At 40.8% G+C, this 20,233-nt stretch overlaps 2 protein-coding genes across 2 annotated transcripts; both read left to right on the top strand.

Annotated features, from left to right (window-relative positions):
- Positions 1–1,630: 1,630 nt before the first annotated feature.
- chrne (cholinergic receptor, nicotinic, epsilon) lies at positions 1,631–8,249 on the top strand. Its single transcript, XM_068744147.1, has 12 exons — positions 1,631–1,697; positions 3,233–3,366; positions 3,607–3,651; positions 3,738–3,847; positions 3,980–4,135; positions 4,391–4,491; positions 4,564–4,764; positions 5,025–5,139; positions 5,230–5,344; positions 6,000–6,207; positions 6,468–6,601; positions 6,705–8,249. The coding sequence occupies exons 1-12, from the start codon at positions 1,631–1,633 to the stop codon at positions 6,870–6,872; spliced, it is 1,554 nt and encodes a 517-aa protein (XP_068600248.1). The 3' UTR covers positions 6,873–8,249.
- A 1,619-nt stretch (positions 8,250–9,868) lies between these two features.
- Positions 9,869–19,680, top strand: pld2 (phospholipase D2). The gene is made up of 23 exons (XM_068744055.1): positions 9,869–10,001; positions 10,132–10,259; positions 10,529–10,671; positions 11,012–11,105; positions 11,314–11,379; positions 11,462–11,520; positions 11,613–11,858; positions 11,955–12,098; positions 12,184–12,267; positions 12,386–12,464; positions 12,734–12,844; positions 12,946–13,131; positions 13,226–13,379; positions 13,726–13,844; positions 14,055–14,168; positions 15,130–15,234; positions 15,518–15,606; positions 15,967–16,080; positions 16,666–16,712; positions 17,002–17,136; positions 17,262–17,415; positions 17,698–17,815; positions 17,936–19,680. The coding sequence occupies exons 1-23, from the start codon at positions 9,869–9,871 to the stop codon at positions 18,158–18,160; spliced, it is 2,847 nt and encodes a 948-aa protein (XP_068600156.1). The 3' UTR covers positions 18,161–19,680.
- Positions 19,681–20,233: the final 553 nt, after the last annotated feature.

The following is a 20,233-nucleotide window of genomic DNA, read 5'->3' as shown; positions in this document are numbered from 1 at the left end:
AAAATAAATAAATCTAAAAAAGAAATGCTTTTTTCACCCTCTAGAATAGATTTACATCAGAAATGTAATGAGTTCTGTCCCGCCCCAAGCAAGTTTGCCTCTCGTGCCGGTCCCATGCCAGAATAAAGGAGGGTTGGGTTTTCTGTACACAGGGAAATACCAAATGTGCTACATGATATCTCCTCGTTTAAAAGAAAACTTAAAAAACAGGCCTTTTATGCATTTTAATATATTATGATTTTGTATGCCTTATCCAGTTCTACCTCAATAGCAGTAAATTAAATGGGAAATAAATACAATTTACTCTTCAATGGTTTGACCCCAAGCCTCCCTGGATGGGACTATATTTAAAAATGATAATAATTCAAGCTTGACTGACATTTTCACCAACAGAATTCCATGTCATTGGTATAAAGGGTTACCGAATTAGATCAAGCAGAGTGGGTCAATTCTAGTCAATGGCTTTAATAGAATAAACTAGAAGAACAAATGATGGACTCCTTGTTGTGAGGAAACTCTAACTTAAATTAATATATTTCCAGATGGTTCCTTAATTTTAAAACATCCAAAACGAGTGTAATGTTGCAGCTCTCCTTGTAGAAGTGACTATCTGTGAGGCAGGACGGAGGCAGTCCTTCTGCTGCCTGTGTTCTAACCGAGTGTGAGACACACAATCTGCTTTCTCCGGGCTCCAGTTACCTTAAAGAAGCTCATCTCTGTTTCCCTAAATGTATATTTAGAAGATCGCACACTGTGCAACTCACATACCGCATTCCAAAAATCAGTTGGTCGTCCTTGTCACTGCGTGGTGAGTGACACTACTTTTATTACTTACAGCACTTGTGATAATAGTTAACTTGGGCTCTTAAATCCAACAGTCTGGTGTTTACCTTTAGTTTTCAGAGCTGCGGCGTTTTGGCTTGTTACCCGACCTGGTGCAGATAGAAGTAGTCTCTGTCTCCAAGGACCCCATTCAGCCCTCTAATCTTAACATACAGTGGTCCAAATACATTTTTAAATTACCCCTTGGGGACAAATAAAGTGCTTTGAATTGATTTGAAATGAATTGAATTGCATTCTCCCCCTGTTGGAGTCTTGCTCTCATAAACTCCAGTCTATGCATTAACTCTCTGTAGACACAAGCCTGGATTCACCCTTGGCCAAACATTCTGCTAAGACACTGACTCAAATGCAGGAAGTATATCCGAAGGTGAAGGAATATCTAAAATTAACCTTGAACATGTAGCTCTAGTGATTTTCTCATTAAAAGAAAGAACCATAGTAAAATCCTGCAATAAATTGTTGACGCCACATATCGTTTATAACACATAATAAATGGCGCATTTCATACAGCTGGTGTCAGATATTTGTCATCTAATGATCATGATGATGGTTATTGTGAGTGACCCGAGTGTGATTTGAAGTCCTGTCTTAGTTCTTCAGCTGTTGTGTAATCTGAGCTACGGATAGGAACAGCCGGGATGGGTGACAGTCGGGGTGTTTGGTGGGGGGGGATTTAGGGCTCTTCCTGTCTGACTTTATTCTCACTCTCTCACTCTCACTCTTTACATCTCTCTTAAACTTAAGATCTGTATGTAGTGAGCAGGGTGCCGTGAAGAGGTCTCGGAACATGACGACGGCAAACAAATTCGGGATATTTTTCATAATTGCAACTCTCGGGTCTTTCCTGTTTCGGGGTAAGTGCAGCAGTGATTAAATGTTGGCTCGTCTTTGTTGTCTGTCTTCTTATTTCAAGTTCAGGCATGAGATCAGGGAGACAAACTATTGTATGATTTGACACCTTTGCATTAGCTTATAGATTTTATTCACAGTCTCGCACGTCTGATTTGGGTTTGGTATGCGATAAGCATGTACAAAACAAAGTTGGGGTTTAGTCTGAGACTAAAGTTTACTTTTAGACTGATTTTGACAAGGATCAATCTGTTCTATGATTTGTTCGCTGTTTTAGTCTTTCTTTGGCTACAGTTAGTGCAATTTGTTTCCTAGGCATAGAAAAGAAAACCATTAATAATAATTAAAAAAAAGATTTGAGGTCATCTTCATCACCAGAGCAGCAGCAATGGCATGTGAACGTTCTGGATGGCACAAATGAGGTTCAGCAACTGGAGGGTAACAGCAGGCCACGAAGCCTACAGCTGCAGCAGAAGCAAAAGGGAACGATGATGAGTTGAAGTTTAAAAGAAAATATGATTGGAGGGTGCTTATATTATTCTGCAAATACATTAGTTGACTCAAGATGGGAGAAGCGTGTCGATTCGCTTTGCTCCGGAGGTGCCGACACTGACAAGATCGACCCTGGATATTATCTGTCTGGCATGATTCCCACGTTACTTGAATATCACGTGGAGCCTGGGAACGGTGTTGTTGGATCGGTGTCCAAACACTGCCCTCCTCGCATTAGGATACTGCAAGTAAGACGTCTACACCTCTATATATAAAAGCATGGAATCATAGGATTTATCAAGATGATGGGGGGGGGGGCAACAACAACAACAACATTCATTCATAACTTTTACATCAAGTTGACCGAGTTTGGATCAGAACGTGGACAGGAAACGAGTGATAACAGGGGCGGTTTTGGCCTGAGACATGGCTCATGACCGATCCACACTGATTAATGGAGTACGGCCAGATAGGGCGAGCTTGGCTTGCTTTCGCCACTCAAACACTGATGTAATGTTTACCTGCGCAGTCATGTTGGTCTGACCTGTTGTGATGTTTATCTTCTGCTCGCCTTCAAAGGCAGTTCAGTTAAATGATTTTCTCATTTGCAACTAATGCTATCCAATCATCTAAATCTACAAAACCTTTCAGACAAGCCAACCTGCATCCCCTCAGAGGTCGCCTCACAGTTAAAAGTCTTCCTCTCCCTGTCACTCGAGTGTGTTCTATCTTATTCCGTTTGGAACACCCGCTGCACTACCCTACACTTTTTTGCTGACAACAAATTTTGCTTGCTTCCCTATTTTTCCTTTATTGTTGATTCTTTTTTCCATTTGTTACTCATTGTTTATGTCATTCATGCTAAATCAGTTGTCTTGCAATTAAGAAGTGAATAAGGCTTTTTAAATTGCTTTTGTCAAGGCAGAAATGTCCTGTATTGTCACACAGACAATGACAATAACAACAACAACAACAACTTGTGCTACCTGACAAATCCCATGTATTCCTCTAAACTCACTCCAGTTCCCCTTCATTTCTTTCCACACAGTGCAGTGCAATGAGGAGAAACATCTGATCGGTGACTTGTTCAGAAACTACTACAAGAATATTCGGCCGGTGGTTCACCCTGATGACAAGGTGGATGTCCAGATCACGCTGACCCTCACTAACCTTATCTCTTTGGTAAGATCTCACTCTTCCAACCTGTTGCAATAAAATCTGGATGCAACAGCTCCGAACAGCAAATTCACACAATTGGAACACAGGATCTACGCCACAAGTTCATCGTTGTGACAGGAGGACATTTAGTTTTGGATATGAACAGTTATGGCTCTGAGGCTGCTGGAGTTGTAGCGTAGTTATGTGCACGATTCACGCGCAACAGCTCAAATACAACTGCTTCATTTTTTTTTTTTACCACAGAATGAAAAGGAGGAGACTCTAACGACCAATGTGTGGATTGAGTATGTAAGTTAACCCGCTCCTCAAACTTTTTTTGGTTATGTTTAGTTTTTAATGTCACAGGGAACCTTTCTCTCAAATGTCATCTGCAGGCATGGGTTGATCATCGTTTGTCTTGGAATGCATCCGATTATTATGACATCGATATCATTCGTGTCCCATCCAAGAGTATTTGGCTTCCTGACATTGTCCTGGAGAACAAGTAAGCAAATGACAACGGACAAAATTGCGCGGCCCCTGCTTGCAATCTCATTAAAACAAAAATATTGCTGTTCTTTTTTTGTTGTTGAAAGTTTGGCAGCAACTGTTTCTGTCCTCTATTCTCAATCTGCAGCATTGATGGCAAGTTTGATGTCTCTTACTACGCTAACGCATTGGTCAGAACCAACGGTTTCATTACCTGGCAGCCTCCCGCTATCTACCGCAGCACTTGTTCCATCGAGATCACCTACTTTCCATTTGATTTTCAAAACTGCACACTATCATTCAGGTGTGGTAGAATTCTATAATTTCAAAAATATATACTTGATGAATAATTACTTATTTGTGAGTTTGTTTTAATTCATACATGCTTTGCCCATTAACGGATGATCGACCCCATCCAGACTCTGCCTTATCCTAGCATTGAAATGGTTAAAAGGTGGGGTCAAATGGAATATATTAAAGGAATACTGTACACATATGCTGAAAATTACATCTGCCAGAGTTACATCTGATAGCTACTAATTTCCATCATAACCCTTAGGTCCCAGACGTACAGTGCTAATGAAGTTAACCTCCTATTGCCCAGTCAAGAAACAGGGGAGACTATCGAGTGGGTGGACATCGACCCTGAGGCTTTCACAGGTACAGCACATCCCAGCCCAATTCACAAAGGTTCACAACTCAACCCCAGCTAATGCTCATATCACTCCTCAGAAAATGGTGAGTGGGCCATTGTTCACCGTCCTGCCAGGAAGGTGTTCAACACGCGGTATTCCCCAGATGACCTGGAGTATCAAGAGATCTTATACAATCTGATCATCAAACGGAAGCCCCTCTTCTACATCATCAACATCATCCTTCCCTGCGCGCTCATCTCCTCACTGGTAGTACTGGCCTACTTCCTTCCTGCACAAGGTCTGTATAGCTAATGGATTACAGTACAGATTATCACTGTTTCAGATGGAGCATTATTACAGGTCTCATTTTGAAACACAAAATTAAATACTCATTCATCACAGGTTCACTGGCAACTATTTAAAAAAAAAAGGCCAGAGTCCATAAGTGTAATATAAGCAGAGGTTTGAGGACCCAATCCGAGATGTTCTGTGTGTAGAATCCAGAGGGAAACGATGGGTGGTCCGCTTCTTCCTATATCTCTGTTGTCTCCGTCACAGCTGGCGGACAAAAGTTGACCGTGTCCATCTCCGTCTTGCTGGCTCAGACTGTCTTCGTATTTCTTATTGCTCAGAAGATCCCCGAGACATCTCTGTCAGTCCCTCTCATTGGCAAGTGAGTCAGGATGTGAACTCTGGCATTGTCTTTGGTACGTGCAGCTTGAATGTCCTGTTCAACACAGATGTTCTATAATGTCTTCCTCAGGTACCTGATCTTTGTTATGTGTGTCACTACTCTCATTGCAACTAACCAAATTGTGGTGCTGAACTTCTCCCTGCGGAGCCCAAGCACTCACACCATGTCCCATGCCATTAAACACGTAGGTACATCCTGCGCTGTTGAGTCAAATATATTCAAACCTTTTAAAACCCAATTCCCCCCAAAAAAGTTGGGACATTTTGTAAAATGCCAATAAAAACAGAATTCCATGATTTCCAACTTCTCTTTTTGCCTCAGTGCATTTTAATGCAGAGTACGGTAATGAAAAAATATTTTATATTCAAATTGTCAACGTTGCCTTTTTTTCAATAAATATATGCTCCTTCTGAATTTGATGTCGTAATTTTCAAAACACTTGAATATATATTTTTAACAACACTCAGGAAGTGTTTGGGAAGGGATGGCATTAATTGTTGAAGCAGATTTCTGTCCCATTCTTTTTTGAAGCATCACCTGTGGATATTGTCCTGTCAAGTGATTTTTTAGAATCCTGGAACTTTCACAATCTTTTGTTGCCACTGTTCCAAATTTATTGAAACACATTGCAGGCATAATAAGCATATATTTATTTAAAAAAAAATTACATTAATGTGGTACAACTTTAGACATACAAATCTTCAGGAAATGATTGCATTCTGTTTTATAATGTTATACAGAGTGCCCAAACTTCTGGTGAATTGGGATATACGTTACTGTATATGAAATAACTGCTGCCTAAACAGCCCTGTCCTCCCACCCCACCCACGCCGGCGCAGCTGTTCCTGGAAATGGTGCCTCGCTTTCTAGGCATGTCTCCTCTGGTGGATGACAGTGACGTGACGACAGAGGCGAACGGAGTGCGAGAGCGGCGGCGGAGCTCCTTTGGCCTCATGCAGAGGGCAGAGGAATACGTACTGAAACAACCTCGCAGTGAAATGATGTTTGACAAACAGCGAGAGAGGCATGGTCTCACGCGATCAATTGGTAAGATGACATGTTTTAAATCATTCAAGTATATTGAAGTATTTACTACCCCTCCCCCTTATTTCATATTTTGTATAAATGTCATATGAAAAATTTTCAAGTTGTTGGTATCTCATTTATTCACATTCCTTTAACTAGCCGCTCATCTGCGTGTCATAATTGCACCGTATTCTGCCCAGGAAATGTTGTGATGCCTGTATCTGACTGAGTTTATGTGGTGGGATGCTGTTTTTTAATAGTCAGTTTCTCCTTCCCACTAGTGGACAATATAGACATCAGCAGCACAGCCAACCTGTATAAGAGTTTAGCACAAGCTGCACCTGAGATCAAGCAATGCGTAGACGCCTGCAACTACATTGCTGAGAGTACAAGACAACAAAATAACATTGGATCTGTGAGTTACTTTAGAATTCATCCACCTAATAAACAGATTGTAGGTTGGCAGTTTTCATGATTAGCTATCTCTCTCTCTCTCTCTCTCTCTCTCTCTCTCTCAGGAAATTGAAAGCTGGGTCCTGATCGGAAAGATGATTGACAGGGTTTGCTTCTGGGCTGCCATCCTCCTCTTTATCCTTGGCACATTGGGGATCTTCTTAACAGGATTCCTCAACAAGGCACCCGAATTTCCATTTCCCGGAGAAAACAAAAAATATGTCCCAAGTTAAAAATATGTTTTTTGTTTTTGTATTTTGCTCTGATGAAACCTCAACATGGGTCACTGTGATCTATGCTGTCTACGCAGTCCCAGGCTCAGATGAAGGATTAGCACGGATTAATTTAGAGACATTTAACAACAAATCTAAATGTGTTCACACGGCTCACACGTTTCTTGGTCGAGATCTGTCAGACAGCAAAATGGTTTTCATTCAAGCGCTCCATTTTAGTGCTTGTACACTGAAAGAGCGGATACTGTCTGGAAACAAGTAATGTTTTGCATAACTAGTATTTCTTGTTATTAATCACAATCACCCAAATCCTTATCATAATAATTAAACATTAGAACAGGTCTAATAATTATTTGCATATGTCAAAGACTTAATAGTGTGTGTTTAAGCACGTTCTGATGACGTGCCAAGGCAAGTCACCATGTATGAAAAATGTATTTCTTGGTACACGGACGAATTCCTCAAAGCAAAGATATGACATCTGTATGTATGATGGTGTCTTAATTGTGCCAAACTGTATTCAGAAATAGCAATCAATAAAAAAAAAAAAGTTTTATATTATATATATATTTAAGGCCTAATTGTGTTGCATCTGGGCAGTATGTATGTCGACATGAAATCAAAGGGATAAATGCAGTGAATAGTTCGTTTTTTAACCATATTTTTTATTATGTATGTATTGAATATATGTCTAATAAATATATACAATTTTCTGTAAAGTTAAATAAGTTAATATTTGATGTTACTTTAAATATTGATTTCTTTCACAAATCATCCTGCTCAATCTCGCTAGGTACTGCTGAAAATGAGGTCACAACCTTTGGTTTAATTGTTGTGGTGGTTGAACGCCTCTATGTGGTATGAACAAGTACTACACTGAAGTAGAGAAGGAACTCTTACCATTAAATAAAATAGTCTGTTTATTTGTACTACACCATATTTGTATACCGTAATATAGTACACAATATATCTCAATATGTTAACATGGTCTGAACCTTTTAAAGGAGCTCATTTAAGATAGGGAGGAAAACTAAAAACAGATCTATGGTATTTGAAAGAAATTTTCAAGGCACTTTTTCTTTGTAAATGAAGAACTTCTGTTAAAGTGCAGCATGACACTTTTTTGTCCAGCTTAATTGGGTCCAGATTTCAACTCACATCCCAAGATACTTTGCGATTTCATCGGGGTGTGGTTGGAACTACTTTCGTTCCCAGCAATAATGACATGTAAATAATTCCTTAGCTCAAGAACAGTTTGCATGTCATCACAGCCTTGCCCTATTCTAAAATACACCAAAGCGTCACAACAGTTGACGTCACGAGAAGTTGTACACAGAATGTGTGATGTGTAATAATAAAACTATGATATTGTCGGCCCCTGAAGACCGTGTTGCTTTTGCTTAGGTTATGGATGGTTGTGATGTTTATCACAAATAGTGTATTTGCATATAAATACACAAATCAGAATTGAGTTCAAGGATGAGAAAGAAAATCCTGAAACCTGTGCAAGAGTTTTTGCTAACAAGATTTTAATTCATGTGTGTTGTGTGCTTTGTATTTCTGTTTTTCTTAAACTTGATAACTTTTCTGAAAGGGAAAAAATAAGATCTGACGTAGTAACACGTGTGGAACAATTTAACTAGTGAATTAGTAATTATAAAACGATAGTAAAAAACAGTTAATTTCTCACAATAAAACAAACAGGGTCCTAAGCGCTGAAGTCTCGCGATATATTCCGAGATTCCGGTTGAATGGTCGAAGTATCGCACCAACCACCGCCCCTGTCCCCCCCTCCAGAGAAGAGATCCTTCTGCATTCCTGACGGCGCTCGGTTTGGGCTTGTCTCTGGAAGTCTTTCATGTGTGCTTCATGTCTTTGTCTCATTTCACCTGTTTCTCTACACGCAGCCGCGCAAACGTGGGACAAATCGTTGCGCTCGCTCGACGCCAACTACGTTTACCTCCAAATATGATTAAATTCAACTGAATTGAATTCCAAAGGTGATTAAAATGTGACACAACAGGGGCAGGGCCTGTCCTTTTGTAGCCAAACTGCCATTTTTCAGGACATTCCCTTTTCTTTCTGTCCCGCAAGGACAGATGGGAGGGACTGAAGTCTCCCGGGACAACGAGGAAGTGCTGGCTGGCGTGCAATAAATCTCTGCCGTTAGCTTGAATGCTAATTTTGGACTAGCTGTACATGTTGATCCGCGGCGGTGTCTGAGCTCGGGGTGAGTATCGTGTTATTGATCATGTATTTGTCTCTGAGAAATGAATGCGACGTATTTTGACGTCACGCTGTAGGAAACCAGGGAATCAGCGGAGTCTTAAAAAAAAAACACACACCTTTGAAGGGTTTACGAACTCCACAGCCAGAGTAACATTTATATGTAGACTTTTAAAACGACATAACAACTAGAACAAAACGGACAGTTGAATGCAGTCCTTCTTAAATGTGGGAAACATTGAGTCATGAAGACCGAATTCCTTTTTTCAGGCGACAACTGTCCACTCAGCAATGTTGTTTTTAGACACGCAGGAATTTAAGACGCATTCAAGTGATGGCTGCTTTTTTAGAAGTCTGAGTCTGTTAACATTTTTTTTTTTAAATACTACAATAACTTTCACTATTTTGTGAAAGTTTTGTGATTTTTAGACACGTGGATAATTCTCTACAGAACAGTAGTGGTTGTGTGATCCTGCTAACAGACACCATTGTTTCCACCTCCTAAGGGTCACCAAAGTTTTCTTTAAAGAGGAACTGGACCGTGGTCCAGCAGCCTCGTTTTACTGGGGGGGGGGGGGGGGGTTTCTCTCGTGAAGGTTTCAGGTCTGTAGAAGTTGTCATGATGCAGAACGAAGATGAGCGTTTAAACCCCCACCCATGGATCTGCCCATGAGGGCACTGCAGTAGCCATTGCATACGGGGTGGATAGTGACACCTGTATTTATTTCCTGTTTGTTTGCTCTAGGGAAGCTGACTCAGCAGTAACAGTTATGACCAGCGCAGAGGATGCCATTGAGCCGGAGGCTCGAAGCTCGGCGGCCCAAAACCTGGGCCAAAGGCGCTTTTTGCACGACCTGCGCAATCTGAGTCCAGATGAGATAGATGGCCTCATGTCGAGCAGCGGTAAGATGCAGTCCCTTTTTTTTTTTATAAAAACATTGAACTTCATGTATGACGTTCCCATTAAAGCTATGATGGCTGTATTTAATGAATACACGTTTTAATTGAAGTGTTCTGATCATCCCAATCACAGAGGGCCGTCCTTTCCTTGTGGTACACCATCTTCCCGAGCTAAAGGAGAAGGGCGTACCTTACTTGATGCCTGGTGTGCCTATTGCATGCAGGGTGGACAACACGGAGAAATACACCACTCGCTCCAAGGTTCGTGGTTTTCTCAAGGTGGAGGTCCTGATGATCTTGTAACCCTTCACCTTTTTTGACCTCAGAGGGGAACAGGGTCATTTGTGGGGGGTTGGAGGGACATTATAATTCCATGTTTACACCAAATAATAATCTGGTTTAAAGATACGGCTAACCAGTTATTATTTTAGAATTTGAGGTGGTGTTACTCAGAACTTGCTAAAAAGATTGCTGATGAAAAAGATTATGTGAATGAATAATTAAAACATATTTCTGTGTTACCCCTCCAGGTCCGTGTGGGTACTCTGTACACAGTGCAACTAACACATGGCCACTTCCACTGGACGGTAAAGAGAAAATACAAGCACTTCCAGGAGCTGCATCGGGATCTTTACAAACACAAGATGATGCTTCACTTGCTGCCTCTGGGAAGGTTGGTGCCCCGTTAACCCACATGTAAAGCCTTAACATTCCACAAGATCCACAGACAAATCTAAACTCTTTGGTCAGAATCAAAAGTTCAAGATCAGTATAACCTTAGAAAACATGTTTTTAGGCATAAATCAAGAATCAGTTTGCTAATTATGTAAACCTCACCCTTTAAAGCTTTGCTATCCACTTCGGGCTCACTGTTGGTGTTCGCCATTGCACCATGTTATCAAGCTGTTCATTAGTTACAACATATAGTGTGAGTTTTGACACTTCTGCGAATTGACTGGTGCAGCGAGGCAAACTAGATTTCATTGTATTGAATATTACATTTTCATTTCGAGGTTTACAAAGGACAGACAGCAGCTGAGAGCCATGTCAGAGGAAATGCCCAGCCTGCATGGGACGGAGCGAACCAGAAGGACCTCCAGCAAAATGGTATGAGAAAAAAAAAATCATAGATGATGGTGCATCAAGTGCATAACGGCGAAGCCTGGGCTCTTATTTTGGCTGACCAATACATTAATTTTACATTCTGAACAATGGAATATTCTAGTGCTCAGATATGCCAATAATATCTGTTTTATTTGTGATATAAATATCTTTTTGTTAATTTTTGTAACATTTAAAAACACGTTTTTTGCAGAAATACCTGGAGGAATACCTGAACGGCCTGCTTGAAAACGTGTTCTGCAAAAATGATCACAGCATGGTAATAACTTTAAAACACAGCCGCACATAAATGTGAGTGATGCGTAACTGGGTGACGTTTTCTCCTTTTACTTTTCTTTCAGCTGGAATTCCTCTCTGTCGGTGCTCTTTCCTTTGTCACTGATCTTGGACCCAAAGGCCTGTAAGCAAATTCCTTTTTGAGTATGGGGAAAGTAGCGTTAATGACAACGTGCACGATGGAGATTTATTGTGGGACACGTCATTTTGCCTTAGGGAGGGACCCATCTTCAAGAGGTCGGGGGGTCATCGAATTCAAGGACTAAACTGCTTCGGCCATCATCAGTTTTGTTTCCGCTGGTCACGGCGCTGGCTGGTGGTGAAAGACTCCTTCCTCATGTACATGAACCGAGACAACGGAAGGATCAACTTCGTGCTGCTCTTTGACCCAGAGTTCAAAGTGAAAGTGGGCCGCGCTTACACAGACACCAGATATGGCGTTTGCTTCGAGAACTTCACTCGGTACGTCTGAACCGAGGTTCCCTTCGCCCTGATCCGTCCGGTATCAGTGCACATATTTTTTTTTCATACATGCATGGCCTGTTTGTTTTTGTTCAGGAATCTGGTCATCAAATGCAGCAGCTATAGACAGGCTCACTGGTGGAGCCATGAAATCAACCGGCTGGCAGACACCTGCGACTTTCTCAAAGTGCAACGCTTCCAGGGTTTTGCCCCGCCACGGGAGAACACACTCACCAAATGGTCAGACGTGCAGTCTGCCTAAGATTTAAAATGTTCTGCCTTCAGACTTTGTCTGGAATACTTTCATGGTTGTTGGTTTCTTTAGGTATGTGAATGGAAGTGGCTACTTTGCAGACCTCGCTGATGCTCTTGAAAAAGCCCAAGAAGAAATCTTCATCACAGACTGGTGGTATGTTTGATTTGTTGATGAGGCTTTGGTCTGATAAACAAAGGGTCACTTAATTTAGCTACATATAAACTAGTTTTACTGCGAACAATATAAATATTTTAGTGCTCTTTCCTTCCAGGCTCAGCCCTGAAGTGTTCCTGAAGAGACCAGCAACTGATAACTACTGGCGCCTGGATGAAATACTCAAACGCAAAGCAGTAACCACTCCCTCTGCCTCATTCTTCTCTTTAATACAATTTAAATACATTTAAAAATATCAAATTATTTACCGGTATGCTAGTTGTAGCAATAGGAATGGCTTGTATGTTTCTGGTTCCTTCCCGGACAGAGTTAAGTGATGCACAGAATGGTAAATGTGCTTGCCTTGTTGTTGAGGCAGCTGTTTTAACGGAATTGTTCTGTCATTTGGAGACACTAGTAAATTTTTCCAACTGGTGTCACCTCCCTTTGAAACCTCCTCCTGCAGGAACAAGGAGTCAAAGTGTGTGTTCTGCTGTACAAGGAGGTGGAGCTCGCACTCGGCATCAATAGCGAGCACAGCAAGAAGACTCTTATGAATATGCATCCAAACATCAAGGTTGGCCATATTTCCATATCTTTTTAAAGCTTGCCCATAGCTATGCAACTGAGAGAGGCCTTGGTCACGCTTTAATAATTGAAACACCCCGTGTTCATCAGGTCATGCGACACCCTGACCTGTCCTCCGTGGTGGTCCTGTGGGCTCACCATGAAAAGATGGTAGCCATCGATCAAACGGTAGCCTTTGTCGGGGGCATTGACCTGGCGTTTGGCAGGTGGGATACTAGCCAGTACCGACTCACCGACCTGGGTTCGACAGGCACAGCCAATGGGCCCAAAGAAGAGGTAAGAATACGTTGAATCCTCTATTTTATTCTTTACAGATGAAGCAAGAATATGTTTACAGTCGTTTATGAATCGGCATGTCTCTCTTAACCAGAACGATGGTGTGGCTGATGGTCCAAATCCATCTGAAAAGGATAAGCCAGAAGAGCAGGACCCTGATCTGACTGGCAACACTAAACTGTGGATTGGCAAAGATTACAGCAACTTTATCAGGAAGGACTGGGTTGAACTAGACAAACCCTTTGAAGGTGTGAAAATTAAATCTCCACCAGTCACACACAAACATGCACGTGAAATGTTCTGCTATGACATACTTCTACTCCAAATAGGACGCTTTTTACTCCACTAGATTGATTTGGTAACTTCAGTGACTTTACAGGTTCAGATTAATAATATAAAATATAAATCAGTGAAAGGTGTTTTGGATTGTGCTATCCAACAATTCAGTAAATAAAATGAGTCCCAGTGATGAATACACGAATTTATCAATAACTAGTAATTTTTTTGTCATTACTAGCTTTCATAAATAAAATATCTGAGTACTTCCTTCTCTATTAAATCTGAGTTAAGGATTGCTTTATTTATTTTTTCCAGATAACATTAACCGCACTCAAGTTCCTCGCATGCCATGGCGCGATCTGTCTGCAGCGGTTCATGGCAGTGCTGCCAGGGATGTAGCCCGACACTTCATCCAGCGCTGGAACTTCACCAAGGTCACACTCCACTGATATGCTCACTCTTTCTAAAGCTGCCTGGATTTGCTTTTACACAATTTTGGCCTGAATTTCATAGTGTTCGAAATAAGATTTTACAGGCTAGCACATAAGTGCTCTACTGAAATCATTTTTTTAATAAAGACTTCTGTTGGAAACCTGACCAAGTAAGGTTCAAATTTTGTCTTTCATTTGTTTCATCTTGTCTAGATTTTCAAAATCAAGTACAAGGATGAGTTCTACCCTTACCTTCTCCCCAAGTCTCACTGTACTGCCGATCTGCCCTCTTTCACTGTACCGGGGTCTAGGAAGGCCAAAGTGCAGGTAATAAAACACAAATTATGTCAGATATAGCTCCAGAGGCTGTGTTGTCCTATGGTTGTAGTGTCACAACACAACAGTTTTTCACCTTGCCTTTTCACCTGTGCACAGATTCAAAATATCTTATACTCATGCTGTTCCTGCATGTGTGTGCAATCACTTTCTTTCTATTCCCTGTGGGTGGCGGGTCTGCTGGAGCACAGTGACTAGTTGTGAAACCAGCTCTCCAAACATTGAAGAGAATGCCAGTCTCTGCACTAGAGCCAGCTAGAAACCTGTTCCACACAAATGATTGCAACGTAGAACACAGCGACACAATTTATAGATTTGTACATTTTCAACTGGAGTCATGCTGCTGCTTTTAGCCAGAATAATATAGATAAATTAATGATGTGTAATTACCTTAATCTAAGAAAATCAAAGGCTTCATTGTATGACAGGAAATCAGAGGTTTTGTCTCAGCTACATAGAGACACTGATCTGGCTTTGTGAATTCTTTATGTTGAAGTTAAGTATAAGAAATTTAGTTTAGTTTTGTTTGTAACGTATGAGGAAATTTGACCCGTTCTTATTCAACACCAAACGCTGTAGCTTGTAAGTGTTCAGACAGGGAGTTTTGAATGACAAAAGGCTGTATGCGTGGATAGTGGGCGGTGGCCAGTAACCTTAGCCCATGCTCCCTGTTGTGCTGCACCTTTCCAAGCAAGGTATTGTTGATCCCTTATTTAGGTTTCAGGGCGTGAAGTCTTGTCAAGCTGTATATTTTCTTTCCCTGAAAGAAATGCAGAACATTAACTTGCATTACAAAAAATGAAAACAGTTTCAAGTTTCTTATGAGTATATATCAACACCATCGCCATTTCACTTTTACGACTGTTTATTATATGAATATTTAGCATTAATAGTTAGCTGCAAGAAACACTTTCACATTTATTCACATTAAAATGAAATCCCATCATTTCAGATTGTACGCTCTGCCGATCGTTGGTCTACTGGAACCTGCGAGAGCTCAATCCTTAATGCTTACGTCCACACCATCAAGAACAGTGAGCACTTCATCTACATAGAGGTAATTCATAAAGACCTGACTGGTTACAGGCCAGTATGCGCCTCAAAGTGCAGGTGGTATAGTTGTAATGTCTCATTTTGAAATAATTTGCATTTTTAAAGTCCTAATGTGTTGCTCATGATGCGGAGACACAATCAAAGGGCATAAACTCTCACTATGGCCTCGAATCATTTCATAATGAACACCTGTGCTTTGTCATGAGTTTGAATGCAAACACAGCTCTTTGCCAGCTACCTACCAACCTGGCTCAGCCCTCACCCTCATGCCTTCTCTCTGCCCTCAGAACCAGTTCTTCATCAGCTGTGCAGATGGGAAAACTGTCCATAATGGGATCGGTGATGCCATTGTGGAGCGAATATTGCGTGCACACAGGTCTGGTTTGATTTCACGAGCTTGATTTAATCAGCCGTTAATTATTGTTTTTATACAGTTATTACTTAAAGAGCATTTCATGAAATCTTTAACCAAAGTGGACTAAGATGTCATCAACATCATAGTGTATATACTAGTATAGTATTTATATGTATAATACGTTCATATAACCTCAGACTGTTATCAACCTGTATAGTATTTATATTATGTAATTATCATTCATAATGGTATGTCCACCATGTTCATGCACATTAATCTAGAATAACTATATAAAATAAATTAAAGGAATAGTCTGCATATTAGGTGTTTAAAGTGTTTGTAGACAATTTGCAAATTGCCGTGTTGCCTGCCCTGTTGCAGAGAGCAGAAGAAGTACAGGGTGTTTGTGGTCATTCCTCTGCTGCCAGGATTCGAGGGTGACATCACTGCTGGAGGTGGAAATGCCATCCAGGCTATTCTGCACTTCACTTACAGGTTAGCCTTTCCTCTCATTAACATGCTCTCAGCCCACCGACTAGAATACGCACTAGTGAAATTCGATACAGTTTTCCGTTCCGATCCGATACTGAGTAAAAGTCAGGCTGGTATCGCCGATACCGATACTTTGTGCAAATACACCTAATGTGTCTGGTAAATTTAAGAAAAAGTAATTTATTTAAAATCATAGCTTCGTAAAAAGTATACCAGATATCAGACTATTTATTTTAAACGCAAAACTTTATTGTAAACTCCAAAGTATAGCAGCCTCATTTATTTACAATATAGTTGTAAAAAAGAGAAAAAGAGTAAAATCCTTAAACCATTAAAACAAAAAAATGGATTTGTTTATAATAAATATGGAACAATTCAAATACTATATGCTATTATATATAATTTTCTTATAAATTATACATTTTTTTTCCATTCTAAATATCAATCTAGTCCCTATTATACAAATATGTTTACAGACTAAATGCAAAAGTGTTCCGCTTAAATTGAATTGCGCCGATATTCTATCCCATTTATTGGTCTGTGAAAAAAACACTGCCTCATAATTTCAATGGATTTTTCATGTCCCAGGACCATGTGCAGAGGAGAGCACTCCATCCTGCACAAACTTAAAGACAGTGAGTTCTGAGCATCGGCTTTCCTTTCAATTAAAAATTCCACCTTTACTAAACGTCTCCTGTTTCTTTTCTAACATTTGTCTTTCTTTCTCCTTGTGTTGCACCTTTTAAACTGAAGCCACTGGTTTTAGGTATCTGCCCACCAGCCTCTACTTCCATTCTTTACTTCTTCACCTTCATTTCACCTTCAATGTTAAAAGTTGATGAAGCTCTGTGAGTCTCTTAAATAAATCTTCTCGTATTTTTGTTTTATATCTCGTGAATATTATGATATTGGTTTGTCCCCCAGTTGAAGATCGATGGAATGAGTACATCACGTTCTGCGGCCTGAGGACACATTCCCAGCTCTCCCAGTCACACGTCACCGAGCTCATCTATGTTCACAGCAAGACCCTCATCGCAGATGACCGCTGCTATCTCATTGGTGAGACACCCACAGTATTCAAATTCAAATGTCATTACAGTACATGTGCTGAATGCTGGTTTAACATGAGCGACGTCTCTGAAAGGGCAGCTTGTAAATGCCTGTACTTTCCCCACATGCACTAGGATCAGCCAACATCAATGACCGCAGCATGCTGGGCACTAGAGACAGCGAGATGGCAGTGTTCGTGGAGGATGAAGAGCGGGTGCCGTCCGTCATGGGAGGGGAGGACTACCAGGCGGGACCCCTCACGCTAGCTTTGCGCAAAGAGTGTTTCAGGTGCGAAGACAAGAGGCAATCTTGAAATGACATTCTGTCAAAGTGTGGTCATGAAGGCTGTTACTGTACGTCTAGATTTGATATAGATTTACTGACAGCTCGTAGAACAAGATGAGACATAATCCATACGTTTCATGCTTTAATACAAAATCTCCTTGGATACACAGAAGTGTTTAAAATGCGTATAACAGAGTTTATCATTCTCTGCATTAATGAAACGTTGTGTTGTTTGAATGCACTGTGCTCCCTGAATTGTTGGCCGTCACATACTCTTCCTTCCAGTGTTCTTGTTGGAGCTTCTTCAGACCCCAGAATCGATGTTGACGATCCAGTCAGCGATGAGTTCTTCTTCGGGGCCTGGAATGCAACTGCTAGGCAGAATGCCATCATTTATGACAAGGTAGGAATTCTTTCATTAGTAATTATTAGTATTCTTTTGTTTTAAATAATGGTAGTAATCCGCTTCAGATTTCTTACCTCTCCTGTGTTCTTGTTTTTACCTTTTGCTGTGATTATGCAGGTTTTCAAATGTCTGCCCCACAACTGCGTCCGCAACAAGATAGACCTGAAGGATTACTCTGGTCAGGAACGCCTCTGCGTTACAGACCCCGAGCAGACCAAAGAAGAGCTGAAAGCCGTCCGAGGGCTTTTGGTCCACTTCCCCCTCAAGTTCCTGCGCAATGAGAACCTGCTGCCTCCACTTGCCACGAAGGAAGGCATGGCTCCTGTAGGACTGTGGACATAACTGGTAAAAAATGACAGTCCTCCAAATTTTGGACTATCATAACGGGGCAGCCTCAAAAAAGCTTCTCCATAAACTGGATGTCATCTATCATACTCTGGGCCAGGTCGTCGTCATAAATGAGAATTGGTTCTCAATTAGGAAAGGAAAGGAAAAAATAACCACAGCTCGGTTCAGCATAGTCCATTCAACTACCGGTAGTTAAAACACTGACCACTCAGCTGTGAGGAAACAACACTTTATCTGTATTTGTCTAGCTCCTCAGATTTTTATATTGTCCTCTTGACTGATGAACGATTGGTCTGAACGTAAACCACTGAAATGTAAATATGACCTGCTAGAACAATAGATGAACAAAGAACAAGCCAGTTTGTTCGCACAGGCAGCATCTGCCAAACAAAGTGATTGAATGCATAAGAATTACAAGGTTGTATATGAAAAAACTATCATCACATCATCCGGGAACATAGTGTACAGTTACTGCAACATTTTAGGTGGGTGGGTGACTCTCTGTCTCTCTCTCTCTCTCTCTGCCTCTCATGCTCACTCTTCCTCTCTTCTGAGGCTTCACCTCTCTCGCTGCAGTGCCAGCAAATCTGTCAGAACATTTGTGGTTGTTATGGTGATGGATATAAAGAGATGACTGGCTCGTAGCTGAAATAAAGAATGGACGTAGCGGGAAAGGAGAGGATTGATAAGAAGGCTCACTCACCAAGTCAGGTTGTCGTGCTGGGAAATAGAAGGCGCTGTGTGGAAAGAGGACTGAAAATAAATGCAGACGCCATTTTAGCTCTTTTTGATAAATTAATGTGGTGTGAAGACTGGGTGTTAAAGAGAGGAGGGAAAATGATCAGTGTTGATGTATATCTGTTAGGTAATGAGAAGTGGCCTTATACTGTTTCTATCTTGAGTTATATTTTTGTTGGGCTACTAAACAGGATTTACCACTACTGTGCTACTACTTTTGTGTATCTAGTACAAATACAAAATTATCTCTAACAGTCTTGTATCAAAATATGTTCATGCAAATCTGTAGCTCCTAAACTTTGATGATTGATGTAAAAGTTACTATCAGGGGTAGAGAGCTAATAAATGCTCTTAGTCACCTGTGAACAGTTATGAACTACTGTATTTTAGTGTATATTACTTTTCTCTTCAACAAACTTACTTTGTTTTTCAATTTGAATACTGAGTAATACTGTTGTATACAGTATGTTTGTATTTTTCTAACTATAGGTAACTATTTAAAGAGAATAGGAAAATGTATTTTATGTAGTAGCATTATCCACTTTTGTCATAATTGTATTTGTGATGTAGAAAATAGCCTGATATCTTTATGTTTTTTAATCAAAGCGCTTTGCTTAATGGTGACAATAACCCACGTTTTTCCACCCTTCCTCTATCCTAGTAACATCTACCATGGAAACTGAGTGGATATATCTGGATAATTCAGCAGAAATACACTATATGCATTAGAAATGTGAAATGAAAATAAAACAATGAATTTTTTCAGGCCATTCCCATGTGAATGTCAGGCTTCTTGTCGCATACATGATTGTTTTCTTGAGCTCTTGGAGAACAGCTTTGGTAATTTATCATCCATGATGATGACTGTTATGATTTGTTAGAGATTGCCTTTATCCCAAAACACCTACATACATCAAAAGCTGACAACATGCACAGACACATCAGATAAAGCCACGAAAATGGCCAACGACTCTATGACGAAGCCACTCCGGTTACTGTCGTAGGGAGGATGTTAAAAGGACAGGTATGTCCGAAGATGGCCTCACCTACTCATCAGAAAAGCGAGCAGGTGCGCAGACTGCGGCGCGCTGCAATTTGGCAAGAAATTTGTCCCTGACGAAGCGCCGTAGCCATCGAGGAGGCGAAAACACTTGAGGAGTGTTACGTTCAGGCAAACGTCGGCGCGACCCCGCAGGACTACATTTAAGGCTGGGGGGGAAGCAAAACATGGCGGAATAGCGAGTTAGTTTGAAATAGCGCTGTATCTGTTCTGTATCCCTTGACGGCTTAGAGTTCGTATATTCGTATATTCGCCGGAAAGCGAAAAGC

This window comes from Brachionichthys hirsutus, chromosome 10 (assembly GCF_040956055.1).
Source record: "Brachionichthys hirsutus isolate HB-005 chromosome 10, CSIRO-AGI_Bhir_v1, whole genome shotgun sequence".
NCBI classification, from domain to species: Eukaryota; Metazoa; Chordata; class Actinopteri; order Lophiiformes; family Brachionichthyidae; genus Brachionichthys; species Brachionichthys hirsutus.
Note: the sequence above shows the minus strand (reverse complement) of the source record. Positions and strands in the feature narration are given on the sequence as shown.

What these genes read in the sequence shown, in the direction of transcription:
- chrne (XM_068744147.1), top strand. Translation starts at nt 1,631, where the DNA reads ATGACGACGGCAAACAAATTCGGGATATTTTTCATAATTGCAACTCTC. An exon ending in TGTCCCATGCCATTAAACAC is followed by an intron (nt 5,345 to 5,999) that starts GTAGGTACATCC and finishes ACGCCGGCGCAG; the next exon opens with CTGTTCCTGGAAATGGTGCC. An exon ending in AACAAAATAACATTGGATCT is followed by an intron (nt 6,602 to 6,704) that starts GTGAGTTACTTT and finishes TCTCTCTCTCAG; the next exon opens with GAAATTGAAAGCTGGGTCCT.
- pld2 (XM_068744055.1), top strand. Translation starts at nt 9,869, where the DNA reads ATGACCAGCGCAGAGGATGCCATTGAGCCGGAGGCTCGAAGCTCGGCG. An exon ending in TGGCCTCATGTCGAGCAGCG is followed by an intron (nt 10,002 to 10,131) that starts GTAAGATGCAGT and finishes TCCCAATCACAG; the next exon opens with AGGGCCGTCCTTTCCTTGTG. An exon ending in CGAATATTGCGTGCACACAG is followed by an intron (nt 15,607 to 15,966) that starts GTCTGGTTTGAT and finishes GCCCTGTTGCAG; the next exon opens with AGAGCAGAAGAAGTACAGGG.